At 44.9% G+C, this 11,824-nt stretch overlaps 1 protein-coding gene across 3 annotated transcripts in view; it reads left to right on the plus strand.

The window, feature by feature from the left end:
• The first annotated feature begins 4,829 nt into the window (after nt 1-4,829).
• Nucleotides 4,830-11,824, plus strand: part of LOC104079169 (annexin A8-like) — a 13,809-nt gene continuing 6,814 nt past the window's right edge. Inside the window, exons 1-5 of one of the 3 annotated variants that reach the window (XM_009581101.1) lie at nt 4,830-4,863; nt 9,042-9,132; nt 9,398-9,492; nt 10,701-10,814; nt 11,668-11,758. In XM_009581101.1, the coding sequence (XP_009579396.1) occupies nt 4,843-4,863; nt 9,042-9,132; nt 9,398-9,492; nt 10,701-10,814; nt 11,668-11,758 (412 nt within the window). In that variant the 5' untranslated portion in view covers nt 4,830-4,842. The remainder of the gene's footprint in view (nt 4,864-9,041; nt 9,133-9,397; nt 9,493-10,700; nt 10,815-11,667; nt 11,759-11,824) is intronic. The other 2 variants (XM_009581103.1, XM_009581104.1) reach the window with 2 other exon arrangements.

The following is an 11,824-nucleotide window of genomic DNA, read 5'->3' on the forward strand; positions in this document are numbered from 1 at the left end:
AGAGCAGCAATTGCCTGCTCTGTGTGCAGAACGGTTGTTAGGGCGACTGGGAGGAATTCCTTGGCACCAGTGCTAGCACAAGAAAGGAATGAGCAGAAAAATGCTCAGCCAGAGTCAGCCAGAAGCAGAGCAGAGCCGGAGCAAGCCAAGGGGACGTGCTCTGCTGTGTTTGTGTTAGTGCCTCACCCTGGCTCTCCCACCGGCAGCAGAGGGGCCCTGTGCAGTAAAGGTGCTCTGGAGAGGCGAAGTCAACACACCCTTCACTAACCTGTGCAAACCTCTGTGCAGAGTCCCCTGCTGTCCCCGCTGACCCCAGGGCTCGTCCGCCTGAGCTATGAAGGTGCTGAGGGGAATCAAGCCCTGAGTTTTTACTCTATGGCTGCTTCTGTGACTGAACACCCCCCACAACATATATAGACAGGGATTTTCTCTTACGGTACTTGGCACAAAGCTGCTTGCGGTAATAAAGGAAACTTGGAAAATTAAGTGTGGTAGTGATTTTCAAATGGAAATAATCCTATTTTGGGGTCATTTTCACTGTGAAAGATGGTTCAAAGGCACAAGAGGAAAGGGCAGGGTGAGCACTGAGCTGCCAGGTATGTGATTTTGAGGCTCTAGTGACTTTATTTTTGCATCGCAGATGCTCTCCTTACTCAAAACTGCTGCCTTCCCCATCTGCTAGTTTTCCCCAGCTCACACCTCTTTCATAAACAGACAACAACTTTTTGTTTGGATTGGCTTGCTGGCAAATTTACACAGCTCTCCCATATAATGATCTGATTTCAGGTGATGGTGAGCTGATTACTAGATGTAAGGGCATTTGCTCTAAAGAATTGTGAAGGCATTCAGCTGTATCCATTTAACTAGTGATAAACAGGAAGAAAAGGAAAAAAAGGGAGCAGCAGAAGCAGGTTGTAATGCCTGGTCTCTGGACTTTTTTGCACAGTGGCTTAAAATCAGCAGGATGAAACTAGTGTAGTTTGCACAGCGAGAGAGCGCAAGCCTGTTTGCAAACACAGCAACTGCTGGGGCAAGAGAGTGGTGTAAGTCACTGGAAGGTAGAGCAAAGTGTTGTTAATAATGGGTGTAGAGCTAGAAGACTTGTAAGCAAGGGGGGGTATGTCCAGACCTGGAAAGCATAGTACTGCATGAGTTTGGTGATTTCTTTTATGTATAAAAGAAAATTCTGCAGTTTGCTGAACTGTCTCCTCATTAGAGCTACAGTTCTACATGGTCTGGATTGGAGAAAGTTAATAAGCTTTTAGCCTTGTAACAGAGTACCTCTTTCCTGTTTGGTCTGAGAGGTGAGCTCTGATTTCCTCAAATTTAAGTAGTTATGTTATACGATTCATCAGATTATCGCTTTGCATAAAAGTATCTCTGTGTGTTTGGTCTGTTGTTTCCAGAATGATTCCACTTGATTTCCAAGTGCCTGGCTGAAAAAAACCCAAAAAATCCCCAAACTTTGGGGTGAAATTCCCAACGGGCTGTGCTGTTCTTGTTAGGCTTGAAAAAGTTCTAATAGAAGTGAAAGCCATGGAGTAAGTGAAGTTGCTGAGCAGTTGAGAACTTTGTTTCCACAAGCTTTCATGTTCCAAAGCAGTCTGCTCTTGGCCTGAAACTTTTCAGGCACAGGGCCAGACTTTACAAACCTGCAGATGGAAAAGGGGGCTGCCTCTGTACCCTAGAAGACTTTAGTCACCCTCAATCTAAATCAGAATATCCTTTAGACTGCTCTAATTGGACCTAAAACAGAGCAGTCGGAGCTTAATGGGTGGTAAAAGCTTCTTGAAACAATGCCAGTAATGCGCTGTTCTAAGGCTATCAGCACCTTTATTTCATGCCTTAAATATTTTTGGGGTTTGAAAAAGGTTGAGCAAAATCCTGCTTGTGATTTCTTTTATAACTTTCCTTACACTGGTTGAGTATATATCAGGGGCAGCTCCAATGTCACTGGTTCAAGCTTGGAAAGTCCCAAGGGCAGAGTCAAGAAAAGCGAAGTACCCTGGTAGCTTCTTCATTTTGTCTAGCTGAAAATTGATTTGGACCAAATGGCTTAAAAACTCACAAACCAAACTTGATTATGGTGCATGTGCTGCTTCTGCTGGAGGTTTCTGCCCACTGCTCCGGGTTTCAGCCTGGCTGGCTGATGGCTGTGCCGGGCTATCGGCAGGAGCAGGGACTCTCTGAAAGCCTAGAGGAGGCCTGTGGATGAGGCTTGAGACAGATTGACGGTGGAGACACTTTACAGGTGTCTGTACCCACAGCACAGTTGACCCACTGCCCAGGTAACCATCTTGCAGATAGCTGAGAGATGACTGTATTTTGTGGGATGCCGCAGTACCAGCAAACAGGATCATTGTCTGAGTCAGATTCTAACCACCTTAATATGATGTTGGGCAGAGTTTCTACTGACAGTCTTGTTAGTACATTTAGAGTTCACTTTCCAAAAAGGAGTATTACCTGAGAGGCAAAAATGGCCTCGGGGTGGGATGGGGGGTGTGAGACAGTGAGGCCTGGGAGAACCCGTGCATCATCTTCTGCCCCTTTTCTGAAGTTTTGCATCTTCCTGAGGGTGATCACTGAGCTATATGTGAGGTTGTGCCTTACATAGCTTACTGGTGCTGTAAAAGATATGTCTCTCTGGTACACAGTAGTGAAGTGCATGAACCTCGGATATGCTCACTCACATACACAGCATGTGTGTTAAGGGAGGGACAAGAAATGTAGTGAAGATGAGGCTGTTCATGTTTAAAGCTGCTCAGTTTAACAGCATCTGCGCAAGCAAAAGAGATATTGGACTGCAGTGTCTGCCTCCCGCTCCACCGGTCTGCGAGTGCCGACTGCTCTGGTCTGTATTAAGACTGTGCAGTGCTGCTCTGAGCCTTGCTGCAGGGCTCAGGTTCTCCAGACCTTTCCTAGCTCATCCATATTGATTTCTTAAAATCTGGCCAGTGTTTCTCTGCATTAAAATCCCCTGTTGTGTCCCTTCGCAGCCTTTTTAGTTCATGCTGGCAAGAATGACCACTTGGGCTTTTTCCCATTTTCTGTCTGGTTTGGTCTCTGCTCCCCTCTGTGACCTACAGCTGTTTGCTGTGACTGTGTGATTTTCTGTCTAGAAGGGCTTCTTTGTCCTTGGGGTCCTCAAGGAAGCTGACCTCCATGGCAAGCTTACCCAGTTAAATCCCAACACAGGGAAAAGGCATATGTAGCCAGCCAGGCACAACCCTGGGATCCAGCAAAAGCAAATCCACCCTGCCTGCGAATCCACCTTACCCTCAGGAGGAGGAGGAACGAAGGACCACTCGTGAACTCTCCTTGCTGTGTGCTGTTGATGAACCTGCCTCTCAAACGTGGCTAGAAACCAAGCCAGTGCAGACCCTAGCAGCATGCTTATTATGCCAAGCAATGGCAATGCCTCCTCCTTCACAACTTCCCCTCACCATATGATGGATGTGTTTGAGGCAGGAGCAGCTGGCACAGCTCGTTCTTTTGGGAATAGCCAGGGCAGCTTCCCAGGCCATGGGGGACCCTGCTGGGTTAAGTGAAATAGCAATGTGTGGGAAGGAAATAAGAGACGTTCGGTAGTTTGGTGTTTACACAGCATCCCATGTGGGTCTGTAAATGTGAGAGGAGACAAAGCTCCTATATAGCAAGGGTTAAGATATAACTGGTGGGAACGTTTCCATCAGGGCAGCTTTCCATTTACAATAAATAAATAAATGCTGGCACGGGTGGATTCTGACAAAAGTCTAGACAGGAAAATATTGCTACAACCATAACATATTTCAGCTGATTTCACAGAAACATTTCTCCAAATTAAAGCATTAAGAGCTGTTCAGCTCTTTTTAAAACAAACACAAAAAGGAAAAAAAAATAACATTTCACACTCTACTCCTAAGCCTTAACATGTCACAGCAGCTAGTGCAAGGCTTACGACAACTTTGCTGGGGTTGGCATTACTGAAAGTTGTTAGCCTTAAATGTGCTGGTCCTACGTTAGCCTAGAGATGCTTCTTGACTGATGCCGTGCAAGTCTAGGTATGGGATGGGGGGACCTCCTGAGTCTCTGCACAGTCTGCTGTTTTATTGAGCTTTACGATGTAGGACATGTATGGTGTGGGGTGTGGCTGTGGCTGTTAGTTTTTTGTTTTGGGTTGTTTTTTTGGTTTTTTGTTTTTTGCTTTTTTAAAAAGCTTTTTTGAAGGAAGGGAGGTAGAGGAGGGTTTATTAAATTTCTGGAGTCCTGTTTTGCTGTGTTCCAGATAGGTAGAGATAGAAATAGTCGTTATTATGAGTGGCTTATTCTGTTGTAGCAGAACTCACCAAGTCTCAATGGAGTTTTATGCTGAGAAATTACCTGGTTGTAATTTGCATGTGGTGTTCATGCCAGAGGCCAAAATGTTAGTGGGGAAGGGTGTGTGTGTGGGGAGAAGCAGTGGAAAAATTACAATGAGCTTTAGTCAACGGGGTTGAATGTAGGGCTCCTCACAAGGGAAGCCTCGTTTATTAAGCAACTTGATCTCTCCCTGTGAGATCATATGTGAAAAAACAGGTTGAGTCACATCTGAGGGCGTTGCCCCATGGAATTTGTAGATATGGATGGTTTATACCTGCGTGTTCCCAGCACAGAGAGGCCAGTTACGTTCTGCAGCTTCTAGAGGGAATAAGCCTCCTGAGGAGTACAGTTATTCCAATTTTCTTGTGGTAAGTTTATTGAAAAGAACTTTTCTTTCTTTCTCTTCTCCCTCCACCCCCTTCAAATCTCTGTTTCCCTAACCATGAGGTGTGATACGTTTGGTTTTCTTCACCAACAGACCCAGGTATCACTACTGAGACTGCAATGGCATGGTGGAAGGCCTGGGTAAGTAGAGGAAATACTGAAGTAAGACACCTTGACTTCTAAGTTGCTGATAAGTTGACTTAGCAGGCACTGTGTGGGAATGAAATGTTTCCCTTTAAAAAACAGCCAGACCCAATTACTCATTTTTCTGACTATGAAATAGCTTTCAGCACTTCCAAAACCTTGATTAAGGAAGGTGTTAACATGGTTGCTGGCTTTAAGAAGAGGAGCAGACTTTCCCTCTTCTTCGGTTGAGAGCGGTGCAGGGGTGTTTGTGTGCATGGGGAGACAGTACCGGGGAGCAGCAAAGCAACACAGCTGAGGTTTGCATTAGTTCTGAAAGCTGCAGGTTCTTCATCTGCTCCCCTCTCTTGTGGCAGTGAGTTCAGGGCACTGATCTGTCCCCATTTTGGTCCCGAGTTGTGCTGGCAGGCTGTGGTCACAGAGGGAGATGTGGTCATGCCACAGTGTCTTTTTCCTTGGTGGGTTTTTGATATTGCAACAACGATGTGGACTTGGACACCCTGTCTGTCTGCTAGGAGCCAGAAATGCTGTGTATGTTCTCTTATAAACTCCTGTGGCTTTGAAGGGAATGTGGCAGGATGGGGGGATGCTCGTGGGGTGTGCTGAGGTGGCCTCCAGGGTACGGCTCAGGCCAGGCAGGAGGCAGCTCTGCTGATGCGCATAGCTCTGTGGCCATCGATGGGAGCTCTCCCATATGTGGAAGGCCAGTTTACCCCCAGACTTTATCTCCAGATACCTATAAGCCGCAGCCTGGAAGAGACCTGCTGGAGACATGCAAGGGAGGAATACTGGTAGAGAACTCTTCTTCCCCAGCCCAGTCCCCTGCCCGGCACCACTGCTGGTAGCGCACAGGCTTTCTCTTGACTGCTTTTGTGTCATCTTTGGAAAGATTTGTGTCCCCGCTCCGCGTTGCTGTGAAGAAGGCTTCATGTTTCAGCAGCCTGTGCAAAGGGCGAGCTGAGCAGGGGCTGAAAGGGGCCTCTCCTGCCACGTGCCAGCAAAGGTGCCCGGGAAGCGTAGGAGAGCTGTCTTGCAGTGTATTATATTACCTCAGGTGCAATAGGTCATCAAGGAGTGAGAAACCACTTTGCATGGACGTGACCATTTTTCAGGTCCTCAGCTACGATTTTGCAACAGAGGGGTGGGACCTGGAGAAACAAAACAAAACAAAAAAACACCTTGGGGGTTGGGGAATACCCAGCTAATTCCTACTTTCCTTTAGATAGGCAGCTTTCCTGATCTCGGAACATAGCATGGGGTTTTTTCCCCCAGAAAGATTAAAACTGTAACCTTCCTTTCTGCTGATCTCCCTCTGCCTCCCTATTTCCTTTTGGAAGTTTAGTACAGTAAAACAGACTTTTCCCAAAGATTGGAGTAGCTCTGACTCTATTTTTTCCCTTTCTGCTGATCTGTTCCACCCCACCCCAAGCTGGAAATCTTTTGAAAACTTAGAGTGAGAAAAGCCCTTGAAAGCTCCAATGATCTTTTACTTGTTGGTGTTGTAGGGGGTGGAGGCATGAAGAGAAGGTGAGAGGGCAAAGAAAGGATGGTAGAAAATTGTTTTGGTTTTCCAAACTCTTCATAAAAAATGGAGTTCAAAAGCAACAGTGTGAAAAAATGTGAAACTTTTTCAGAAACATTCCACTGAAAAAAACCAGTAACCCCACCTGTCCCCAAATGCCAGCTTTTCAATAAACTACTGCTTAGGTTTGAAAATATTTTAGTAGAAAAACTTTTAATTCCCTTCCCCTTCATTTATAGGTAAAAAACTTCTCAGAGCATCAGCTGTAAGGAACACTGATTCCATTGCTTTCGTGCCAATTATTCATCTTCACATGAGTGTTACACAGATGCCTAGTTTCAGTTAGGTAATTGTAGGATCAATTAATCTGGGAAACAAGACCAAACTGAACAGGGTTACTCTGGAAACCTGTTGTGATTGTACCTGTGCTGGAACAATTAAATACACAGAGAATGAGGTGTATGAGTGAGTCATGAGTGCGCTACTTGAGCCAGGATGGGCTGTAAATGTTTATTGGAATTAGTACCAAAAAAAAAAAGACTATTGTTTAAGTTGTTTCCTCTGCCTCCAAATGAAAGCTCAGCTTTGCACTCCCTCTTTCTCTGAGTCACCAGGCACAGGTCCAACGTGTTTTTTTCATATGAGCCCTTGTATGCAGGTAGAGAGGTTTGTCCATCTTTTTCAGAGCCAAATCAGATGGTTGAGTGTAATCTGCTTTCCAGGGCAGTTGTGGTGGTGCTGGCTGACTTCAAAGGGGAGCAGAAAAGGAGCGCTTGCAATGGTCCTACCAGCTCAGCCAAACCTCCAGACTGTTCCAGACTGATGACAAACCTTTGGGGGTGGCAATGCTTTAGTCTGTCATTGCTCTTTCTGCAGTGACAGCTTCGCCACAGCCTTAGATTTGCTGCTCGGTAGTTATTGGGACTCAAAGCTGCATCTAGTGAGAAGTTCCCTGTTGATACCGTCACTCTGCAGCTGCTCTCCCTGCTGGGAGCAGGGTGTGGTAGCACAAGAGTCTGTCTCTGTGCTGGCTGTAAAGCAGACTTCTGCAAACTGAAGACCTCTTCCAGATCTTCCTGACTGATGAACATACTACCTCTCTTGATACTCATCATTGCCTCTTGCTTGTTTGTCACTGCTCCCAGAGCTTGGCTGGCAAAGGGGCCAGCATGCAAACATGTGCAAGCTGTATCTACCAGTAAAGCACTCAACAAGGACACCTGAGCTAGTTTGCGAGCATCTGCGCTGCACAGTGTGGGTATGCTTCAGCTGTGGCGCTAGGCTAAACCTGGCATTTGTTGACAGGCTCTCCTGAGCATGCAGCTATTAATCTTGCAGCCTCTCGTTAAAAACCAGGAATGCAGGTCCTGAAGGGAATTTCCACAAGCTTTTCTGCCTGGCAAGGATCGCTTGAAGGCATTTGGTCTGGAGACAACTTGGATGAGACTCTAGGAGAAGAGGGGTAGAGCCCTCTTTAGCACAGGAGATAAGAGCAGAAGGGATTTGCGCCATAGCAGGAGGCTGCTGGGTGGCACTTGCTGGTCTGTGTTATGCAAGTCAGATAGTGATTCCTTCTGGTCTGTAAGCTCTGATTTGAAGGTGCTTTTTATCTAGCTCTGAGGCCAGCCCCATTGAAAAATCCATCAAGTCATACTGATATCATTAGTTCAATATTAATCATATCCCTGCAAGTAAATCTATGACAATACAGTAGTTTACTGGGGCAACTTAAATATCTCTGCTGCTAAGGAAGAGAAAACTCTGTCCATTATTGAAATAAACTGGTGATGACTCTCTCTGACTAACCACTCAGGTACTTCCCTGTTGATAGGACCTTATTGCTAGAGATGCGTCAATATATTCAAGCCAGTCCCTTGACTAACAACTTTTGTTAAATTCAAGCTCTTAAGCCTGGGTCCTGGTTGATGGCTCCACTACCTTGTGGTGACTGGAATAAATCTCAGCGTGTCTTTCTGGCCTGGGACTCTAGCACTGGCAGTGCCTTAGGGGTCTGTCTGGAGGATTCCTGTGTAGTTGGCCCTTGGTTCAGGGAAGAACATCAAACCTGCACTTCTCCAGATGGATCTGTTCCTTCAAAGTAGTCTCTCGACCCAAATCCTTCCAGCGGAGATACTTCTGTCTTGAAATCAGCTGTGCACAAGTGAAGCAGCAGCAGGAGAATAAAGCTGCTACCTAGAAAAATGGTCTGTGAGAGCATGACTATTCCATGAAATCAAAAAACTATGGGTAAAAACTACCCTGCACCAAACCACCAAGAAATGCCGTTCCTAATAGCAGTGTAATACGACAGCATACATATTATGAGGTATTGTATGTAGCAGGTCAATAAGAAAGTCCAGCCTACTCAGCTTTTTCTACCAGATTCCTGCACCTAATGACTGTTGCAGCAGTGTCAGTCGCGCGTTGCACTTCATGTTTCTGCCAGGCGCCGAAGGCTGGTAGAGGCAGTTGGAGGCAGGAAACTTGTGTTCCCTTTGGAGCTCTGCTGGGACGCTTTGAACCAACCCCTCCACTCTTCTGTGCCTTCCCCGTGTGTAGGCAATGAATAATACTAATTTACTTTCCAAAATACTTTTTCTTCAGCTGATGAAAAGCAGTGGTGAAAAGTCCCGTATTTTTCTTCTTCTTTCAGAGCGAAGCAGAGGGCAAGTCCGTGACAGGTGCTTTAAACTTTGACCCCACACCTGATGCTCAGACTCTGTACAAGGCCATGAAAGGGCTTGGTGAGTTTACTCCAACCACATGTGCAAATTCTATGTTCTGCTTATAACTGCTCAGTTGAAAGCCATTCCTTAAGAAAATTGCAGCCAGACGTACCATTTTTTAATGTGGAAAATTAGAAATTAAAGTTTCCTCGATACATACTTAAACTTCTACATTTTGAAGGCAATGAACTAGGAAGGTTGTCTGAATACGTGATCTGGGATTTTGGACTAGTCTCAACTTATTCTGTGCACTGTGTTTATGGCTTATTGTTGCTCTCCACAGGGACTGATGAACAAGCTATAATTGATGTCTTAACCAAGAGGAGCAATATGCAGCGTCAACAGATTGCCAAATCCTTCAAAGGACAGTTTGGAAAGGTTCTTCCAAAACAAAGCCATATTCAGTCACTGTTTCACTGCATGCAGAATGTAGTAAATGGGTGTACAGTTCATCCTGCAAGCATGGTGTAAACAATATGCAGGTCTTATGCAAATAAGTAGATTAATATTTATTTATAAAGCCTGGGGTGAATGTGTGAAATTAATTTTTGGTCAGAAAAACTGGTTTTCCCCCAAAGATTGTAATTTTTTTGGTAAAATACATTTTGACCAGCAATATTTTTTTAAAATCTATTTTAACTTAAAGTGTAACTTCTTATTGCTTTCAAAGCTATAACAAAAATTGATACCTTTCTAAGTGGCATTTTGAGTAAAATATTGGTTTGGTTTGGGGCCCTTTTAAATGTCAAAGAAAGTTCAATTTAAAGACTAAGTACATTTGTTTGGAAATTCTGAAAATGAAAATGAACTGCTGTTATTGACAACAATGTTTTTCTGTGGCTATCTTTCTGTCTTTGATAAAATCTTACTTCTATCGGGAAAATTCTTCCACCAGCCGTACTCTGGAGCCAGTTGTCTGAGAGTCACAGTTAAAGAGGGGGAAAGAAGGAAATGTATTGGGAAAGAGCAATATAGGCTCATGGGTCAGCATAGAAACAGGAGTCTCCAATGACCCTTGCTGGAAGGGGGACTGCCATGCAAGGGCCTAAGAAAGGGAAGCAAATGTTGGGGGGAGGCGAGTATGGGACAATGAATAGAGTGCTTGCATCCCACTAAAACATGGTGACTCATACCCTAAAAAACCTGCATTATAGTGAAAGGAAAGTTTGAAGTCTATCTTCAAACAGACTGCATGCCTGATTCTGCAAAAGTCTTGGGTGCACGTTTATATGCAGGCTTTGGGAGTTGGCTCTGTCTGAAGCTACATCCCTTGCTCAATTCAAGGCCTTCAGCTGCCGGGTTCTGCTGGCTGAGTAAAGCAGGGTGGAGGAAGTGTTATCTTCCCTGCTCTGCTGCAGAATTAATTAGTACTTGAGTAATGGGACAACAGGGAATGTGGGAGGACTTAGACAAATCCCTTTTTGGAGTTAGGTGCCTTTTTCAGTCCCAGGACCTTTTCTAATAAACGATCAACACAATATTGTCGTTCAGCTTCATTGCTGTAGGCCACGGGGATGTTAACAGTGCTAGGCAGTAAAGAGATCCACTGAGGCTTTTTATGTAACTGTGTGGTGCATGTTTAACAGGATCTGATTGAAAGCCTGAGGTCTGAACTGAGTGGCGACTTTGAGAGGCTCATTGTAGCTCTCATGTACTCCCCATTCAAGTATGATGCCAAGGAGCTCCATGATGCCATGAAGGTAAGTGAATTGCATGCTGACATTTAAGTAGCAGCACGGATCCAATGTTAATTTCCTGTAACTGTGCTTATTAACGCAAGTGGTAGTAACTGGACTGTTACATGATTAAGTTTGTTATTAGCAGTAGCCTATGAGAAATAGTTAATTATGCTATTAATGCATAACGCATGGTGGAAAATGCTGCTTTAATATTTAGGGGTGTATGAGAGTTTCTGTACGTACATGTCTCATAGAGCCTGGGGAAGGCAACAGCAAAACTAAGCTTAGCTTTGGCAAGGAATGAACATCCACAGATGACGGTTTTCAGTTAAACATCTCTTCACTGCTTTCTGCAGTGCCTTTCGTGGATGGAGCTCAATGACACAAAGCTGATGCCCTGATGCCCCACCTGAAACGTGAAACCTTTAAGAAATGAAGAAATGGTGGTGCAAGGGCCAGGCTGGGGTTGGCTGGGATCCTACCTATTGATACAGTACCTTTTCAAGTTTCAGATGCAGAGAGGTCTATTAAAATGGTACAAAGATGGACTGACGGGGCAAGCATTAGTCTCCTCAGATCCCTCTAACACGGTCTGTCATCAATTATCCAGGTCCAGAACTGTATTGCAGAAGTGCAGTCTTATATAAAATCATCCTTTACGAATTAGGCACCTCAGTAAAAGAAACCAGGTTCAAACCAAATGTGCTTTGTGTCTCCAGCTTTCATCCTGACAGTTTCTCACAGCTCAGCATACAGCCTAACACTTTGCTGCTCTCCGACTCCTCGCTTGACCATACTTCTCTAGCAATAAATTACACTCCATGACTAGATGCCTTTCTCCACCTTTATTTCTCCACTGTGTTTTCTATTAAAGGGTGCAGGAACAAGTGAAGGTGTTATCATAGAGATCCTGGCATCCCGGACAAAAGCTCAGATCAAAGAGATAATCAAGGCGTACAAAGAAGGTAAAGTGCCTCGGGCTCTGATTTGTCAGGTCAGAGTAATGTGTAACTGCCTGATTGCACAGCAGG

The sequence above is a fragment of the Fulmarus glacialis genome, unplaced genomic scaffold (genome assembly GCF_000690835.1).
Source record: "Fulmarus glacialis isolate BGI_N327 unplaced genomic scaffold, ASM69083v1 scaffold15127, whole genome shotgun sequence".
Taxonomy (NCBI): Eukaryota; Metazoa; Chordata; class Aves; order Procellariiformes; family Procellariidae; genus Fulmarus; species Fulmarus glacialis.